This window comes from Gadus chalcogrammus, chromosome 9 (genome assembly GCF_026213295.1).
Source record: "Gadus chalcogrammus isolate NIFS_2021 chromosome 9, NIFS_Gcha_1.0, whole genome shotgun sequence".
NCBI lineage: Eukaryota > Metazoa > Chordata > Actinopteri > Gadiformes > Gadidae > Gadus > Gadus chalcogrammus.
The window spans coordinates 9,467,783-9,475,283 of NC_079420.1; the positions used below are offsets into that span (position 1 = coordinate 9,467,783).

At 44.7% G+C, this 7,501-nt stretch overlaps 1 protein-coding gene across 1 annotated transcript; it reads left to right on the forward strand.

Moving 5' to 3' along the window:
* Positions 1–3,093: 3,093 nt before the first annotated feature.
* On the forward strand, positions 3,094–5,228 carry lrrc4ca (leucine rich repeat containing 4C, genome duplicate a). The gene has a single exon (XM_056599296.1). The coding sequence runs from the start codon at positions 3,094–3,096 to the stop codon at positions 5,041–5,043; it is 1,950 nt and encodes a 649-aa protein (XP_056455271.1). The 3' UTR covers positions 5,044–5,228.
* Positions 5,229–7,501: the final 2,273 nt, after the last annotated feature.

Genomic DNA, 7,501 nt, shown 5'->3' on the forward strand with positions numbered 1-7,501 from the left:
CCACCATTGGCATCGGTGTTGATTTAGTTTCCCAGAGAAAACAGATTTTCCGGTTCCATTGTCTGCCGGTTTCGTTCATAGTTCCTTCACTGTTTGGTTTGCAAATCAACTTAATCTTGTCACTTCTCACCAATGAGACCGACTAGACTGCAGCAGGAAGACACAGGAAGCTGTCACGCTGCACCAAATCAAGCAACATAAAAAATGTTACAATAGTTACAAAACTATCTCACTCTCGCTAACCTTGCTGTGTACCAATGTACCATAAGAGAAAGAAAAATAAGGTCAAATGATAGAAATGTATACGTTTCAGATCTTATTAGCAACGTGATTCAGCCCACCCTTAATTCTAAACGTATCAGCTTGCTGTAACGCTGAAAGTCACAAATCAGCGCACACAGCGTTCATACTCGCTTTTATCTCTATCATTTATCCCACCAAAATGACACGGCAAAAAGGTTGAACGCTACGTGGAGACGAAATGCTCACGGTACCGATTACGTACCGGGATCGAATAGACCCCTCGAATAGATCAAACAAGGCAAGAAGAGAAAATCCTGATTTAATACAAAGAATACACCAAAAAATCTCTTGCCTCCAGGCTTCCTGTGGTTGGACTTTGAAGTTCGCAATTACAGATGAATGGAGTCATTAATCGATATATTAATCAGCAATTACAGTAATAGCCTGCCCGTTTTGAAGGGAAGGAGACAAGCCTTTAGTTGAGGGATATAAATAGGCGCTGTGACACACATAACACCAGAGAGTGACTGCAAAGAGGCAGCCCTGACTGCCAGAACATACCCCTAGTCGTATACCATCACTAACTCACACACACACATCACTCACCCACACACTAATCACATACACACACACACACACACACACACACACACACACACACACACACACACACACACACACACACACACACACACACACACACACACACACACACACACACACACACACACAAACATTACACTCACCCGCACACTAATCAAACACATTCAACCACACACACACGCACGCAGCCACGCACACACATAAACACACTCACTCTAACACACACACACACACTCGAACATCACAGACACATAAACCCACACACACACACACAAACCACAAACACACACACACACACACACACACACACACACTCGAACATCACACACATAGACACACACACAAACGCAATGATACATCTCTCCCATCCGTTCCCCATGTCCCCAGGTGGCTTTGGTGCGGACGGCATCGCTACTGTACCCTGTTGCACAGACAACATGTCACCACACATGTGTCATATTATCAGAAGTTTCCAGATATCTCACTGGAAGGAGTGGTGGTGGGGGGGGCATGGCTCTTATTGATGTTCTCTCAGTGCCAGGTATAAATCACCGCACACAGAAGTCATACTCGCTTTTATCTCCATACGCCGTTCATCCTGGAGATATGACACAGCAAAAAGGTTGAACGCTGCATGGAGACTCAGTGTGCGTGTGTGTGTGTGTGCGTGTGTTTGTGTGTCTTTGTTCCTTGTGTGTGTGTGTGTGTGTGTGTTTGTGTGTGTGTGTGTGTGCATGTGTGTGTGTGTGTGTGTATATCTCATTAGAGAAGAAGATGAAGTCTACTGACAGCCCCGGAGAAAATAAATAAATTGGACCCTGATATTAAATTGCTGTGTCTGTGTATATATATATATATATCAGTCTGTTCCGACTGACCTTCAAGTTGAGGCTGGCATGTGTGTCTATTTTTCTTTGTACTGAAATCCAGTAAAACCAGAAAGAGTGACAATGTTTTCCCTCCTTATTACAAGAATATCCTGTCTCTGCATGACTCTTGGCTTCGGAGCTGTGGATTTTCATTGCCAACCCGAAAACATTGAAACAAACCACTGATCCGTCCTGTTGTTTTGATCCAGAGAATCCAGCCCCACCATTAGCCCTTACATTGTACGGTTTCTCCAAACATCTATGCTAGGCATCAGAGACGGGCTCGCTATGAAGGAACTGCATGCACAGGGATTACCTACTCTGTAACTGACATTTCAAACAGACCTATGAAGAGGGTTATGTAAGGAATAAACTAAGGCATGATGTCCCGCTAAATATATCAATCACAGGATACGCCTGAGTGGGTAAATCCGCTCATACTACCGTAAGCAACATGATTAGATGTAGGTTACATTCAGCTGTAAGGTAACTTTCAGAATACACTCCTGCGGTCCTTTGATTGAATTGTTTTCGCCTTGTCAGGCCAAAGGTTGTATTTCAGAGTTGTTTGTAAAGCTGGATTTGTAGCGCATTGATTGTGAGCTGCTGAAAGGCAGAGGTGTGCAGTTATTGAAAGATAATGCACACTGTCGGAACGTCATTGACTTATCAGGATCAAGTATTGATCCCAATGCTGTGGTATAAGTAGCTGTTGACATAACAAGGTATAAGTAGGTGTAGGTATAAGTCGGTGTAGGTATAATTAGGTGTAGATATAAAGAGGTATAAGTAGTTTGATTCTGATACATGAAACAACTGGATGGCTCTTTGCCTTTTTCTAACAATGGAAAGCCCTGAGCTACGAATCGTTTTGAGTACAGAAAAGCAATGCTGTGGCGCATTATTTTTACTTTGGGGATATCTGCAGCAGAATAATTATCATACACTAGTAGTATGTGGTATCGCTTATCCGCAAAAATGAAAAACAAAAACGAAATATTAACCTCATATTTCAGATTTCTATGGCCACTAGGCACCCTCTCTTCTTCTTCTTTAAATAGCTTGGGGAGCACTTTAGCCTTTTCATTTTCAATACAATAACAAAATCCAGCACAGCATCTGAATATCAAAGTTTCTTCATTTTTCACAAGTGCAAAAGTAATGATAAAATCCCAATGGGATAGACATTTAATAAATAGCCACTCCGAATTCGATTGTAAACTTAGATTGTTCTCAGCCTCACTCACTTATCGGCGGCTGATCAATTAACACATGTAAATATAAAACACTTTAACACTCTGCCCTCTTCTGACTTCTCGTTTCAGGCGGCTGAAGTACTCTCTCTCTCTAGAGTGGAAGACCCGTCAATGAATTATGAATGTTGAACAAGATGACCTCCTCTCAGCAGCAGCAGATGATGAGAGGTCCTAGGCTGAACCGGGCCTTGTCCGACCCATTGCTTGTGCTGCTCCTGGCCCTCCAGCTGCTGGTCGTGGCAGGCCTGGTGCGCGCTCAGACCTGCCCATCCGTCTGCTCCTGCAGTAACCAGTTCAGTAAGGTCATCTGCACGCGGCGCGGTCTCCGCGACGTCCCCGATGGCATATCCACCAACACTCGCTACCTGAACCTGCAGGAGAACCTCATCCAGGTCATCAAGGTGGACAGCTTCAAGCACCTGAGACACTTGGAGATCCTGCAGCTGAGCAAAAACCACATCCGCAACATTGAACTGGGGGCTTTCAATGGACTGGCCAGCTTAAACACCCTGGAGCTCTTTGACAACCGCCTCACCACCATCCCCAACGGGGCGTTTGAGTACCTCTCCAAGCTGAAAGAGCTCTGGCTGAGGAATAACCCCATAGAGAGCATCCCCTCCTATGCCTTCAATAGAGTGCCGTCGCTACGCCGGCTGGACCTTGGGGAGCTCAAGCGTCTCTCTTACATATCGGAAGGGGCCTTTGAAGGGCTGAGCAACCTGCGCTACCTGAACCTGGGTATGTGCAACCTAAAGGAAATCCCCAACCTGATTCCCCTGGTGAGGCTGGATGAGCTGGAGATGTCTGGCAACCAACTGGCGGTCATCAAGCCCGGCTCGTTCAAAGGGCTCATTCACCTGCAGAAGCTATGGATGATGCACGCCCAGATCCAAACCATAGAGAGGAACTCTTTTGACGACCTGCAGTCGCTAGTGGAGCTCAACCTGGCCCATAACAACCTGACCCTGTTGCCCCACGATCTGTTCACGCCCTTGCATCACCTGGAGAGGGTGCACTTACACCACAATCCATGGAATTGTAACTGTGATATTCTCTGGCTGAGCTGGTGGTTGAAAGAGATGGTGCCGGCCAACACTAGTTGCTGTGCCCGCTGCAGCTCCCCGTTCAGCCACAAGGGGCGCTACATCGGGGAACTGGACCAGAACTACTTTCATTGTTATGCTCCTGTTATTGTGGAGCGCCCAACAGACCTGAATGTGACAGAGGGCAGCCCCGCAGAGCTCAAATGCAGGGCCAGCTCCCTGACATCTGTCAGTTGGATTACCCCCAACGGCTCCGTCATGACACACGGTGCGTACAGGGTCCGCATCTCTGTTCTGAACGACGGGACCTTGAACTTCACCAATGTTTCCATGCAGGACACGGGCACCTACACGTGCATGGTGAGCAATTCGGCGGGCAACACGACCGCCTCCGCCACGCTCAACGTGACGTCCACCGAAAACAGCGGCTTCAGCTACTTCACCACGGTGACGGTGGAGACCATAGAGACCCCACACAACGAGGGCTTCACCACGGTGCAGCAGAACGTGAGACCCACCACGTCCGGTCCCTGGGAGTCTATCTCCGCCAGCTCCACCACCACCACCACCACCACCACAGCCCGGAGGTCGCAGTCCACCCGGACGACGGAGAGGACGTACACCGTCCCCGTCACGGAGCTGGGCGGAGAGGGCTCTCTCAACGGCCTGGACGAGGTCATGAAGACCACCAAGATCATCATTGGCTGCTTCGTGGCCATCACGCTGATGGCGGCCGTCATGCTGATCATCTTCTACAAGATGCGGAAGCAGCACCACCAGCAGAACCACCACGCGCCCCAGCGCACCATCGAGATCATCAACGTGGACGAGGACTGCGTGACCGGCGGTCCAGGCATGGAGGGACACCTTTCCCTTCCCCCACTGGAGCATGAGCACCTCAACCATTACAACAGCTACAAGAACGCGTACAACCACGTCTCCACCATCAACTCCATACACAGCTCCGCGCATGAACCTTTATTGATCCGGGCGAGCTCCAAAGACAATGTGCAAGAGACCCAGATCTGATCTGCTTTCGTTTTCGTTTTCCCGGAATGGAACGGGACACACACTGATTCATTCAAGTATAGACGATATTTACAAGACGATTATTGGCCGAGAGGTTGAGGAGTTTGCCGGCCATTGAAGGGGACAAACCTGGATGTGTCCTCGGCTAATCATTTGTTGGTGATGTTTATTCAATGACTTTGGGAATTAGGGTATGTCTACTGTTTCAAAAAGTGTCTTTACAAAACAAAGGTTATTTATTTAAGAAAAATATTGTGGTCAAATTTAGAAAAAAATGTGTTCTGCATTTATTTTTTCAGCTCTTGATTCATTGTTTTCTTTCATTGTTGATAGGTTTACTTTAATGCTTAAAGAAAAGAATGTTAGTGGTTTAATTTAATCAGGTAGTCTGACATATAGAAGACAGGATGCTTTTTTACTCCCATCTGCTAAAAACTTTCAGCCTCGTTAGTGAATCTCCTCTGCCATCAATTGTTTTTTGAAAAAGATAAACCTTCTTGATGCATATGAGGAATGGGATTAGTTTTTCGTTTTTGATTCATAAATTCTATCATACTGATATCAAATGTCATTACAGACGATTTTACAGCAAGGGAACATTTGTATTTTTACTATTGTAAAAATAACAGCCAACAATTAGAGATTAATACGGAATGAAACAATTAAGTTTATACACTTTATTTATGAAGGAACAGACTTATTTGTGGTTTCTTTTTTTCTATACATTTATCCCATTAACATTCACCTGTTTTATTTTTTGAGCTGTGCAAAGATGTCCACAGATTATGAAATTAACGATGTCATTTACTAGCATACAACTGCTTGCTAATCAGGGAGGGTCTTAATGCAAATGCAATCATAGGGCACAACAAACCAAGAGTCTAAGACTAATTGGGAAGATTCAAATCAAAGGGTAAAATACACACACGTGTCTGAATAAGGAGCAGCATTATGGTTAACTATAAGTCACTTCTCTCACAAACAAAAATCACGATACCTTCTTACCCCACGATGTATTAAAGTTAAATCCTCTTGATTAGAGCCCTGATGGGGCGAGCAGAGCTTCCATCCCCTAGCATAACAGCAGCGCTGCTGAGGGGCAGTTAAACACACTCCTAAATCCTTTATACAGCTGCGTGATCACATTGTCTGTCATCCGCTTGCCACTATCACACATGGCCAGGGCACGGGAGTCCCAGATCCACACAGGGCCCCTGCCAAGCACAGGACACCCGGCCCAGAGAGGCCGTCCTGCCAGGGCTTATGCCGCGCGAGGCGTCAGGGGAGGGCATATGGGACCGGGCATCAAGCAGATGTTCCCGGTGGCACCTGCGTCTCATCTCCGCTCAGAGCCCCAACTCTGGGCCATTTCCATTTTAATTGACATGCCCATGGGTTGAGAGACAGACCCCGCGCTGAATGCACCGCGTCTACTCTACAGTCATTTGCCAAGTCTCAACACTGGAAATGTGTGATGTTAGGATGTGTTGGTCACATCCAAGACCGTGAAAGGTGTCTCCGGAGAGGCTCTCCTGCAAGGACTTTGCTTTATCTCTACTACCAGTCACAGATACATTCAATCCAAGCCCTTCGGTTATCTACAATGGCTCTGGATTTGACAATATGCATTTAATTACACGTGTTGCAGATCTGAAGACAGACCATACCAACAATTGTTTTTCTCATGATATGCTTTAACTATGACCAAAATATTAAAGATTAAACGGAAGTACAATGAAAACGTTTTTGGAAATGAAATACAAAAACGTGATTATAGAAATATCAAATAATTGTGCCAAGGCCTCCCTGGATTAAATTCATCTTGAAGTTGCACTGAAGTTGCATACGTGTTCATTTAATCAATTTTTACCCGTGGAATGAGGTGTATGTGTTGATCCATGATTGATTTGATCGTCCGTACCGAGAGAAAGCAAACAAGTGTGACCGTCCCTTATTTTTAAGTTGAAGGTAAACAACAAATATGTTAGTTAGACTGTCGCATATATATGTAGGAAGTATAAATATTTTTGTCGCCGCTCTGAAATTCATACTTTAGTTTGATTTGTTGGTTTGATTGTTTGTTTGTTTTAGAGAGGAAACGCTGTTCTAGCAGTAGATTTATATGAGCATATGTTTTGAGAATAAAATGAACAAAAACAAAAAAACTTTTTAAAGTTTGATTTTACATGTGCAAACAACTTGTTCTCAAAAGTAAAAAAGACAAACAAGCTGTAAGAAGATAATACATTGATTTTCATGTAAACATTCTTTTATGACCTTTAAAAGATATGAAGATCAATTATAGGAACACAGTTTGTAGTTCAGACACAAAATATGGTTAAAAAATAAACTATTGTTGTTTTTTGTATTGTCTGATTCTTATTTCTGTGTAGGGGACATCATGGATGACAATATCCTTGCAAAAAACCTTTTCATTGTTATGAATTATGTTGTACCA

Excerpts from the sequence above, each read along its gene's own strand:
- lrrc4ca (XM_056599296.1), top strand. The coding sequence starts at position 3,094 with ATGTTGAACAAGATGACCTCCTCTCAGCAGCAGCAGATGATGAGAGGT.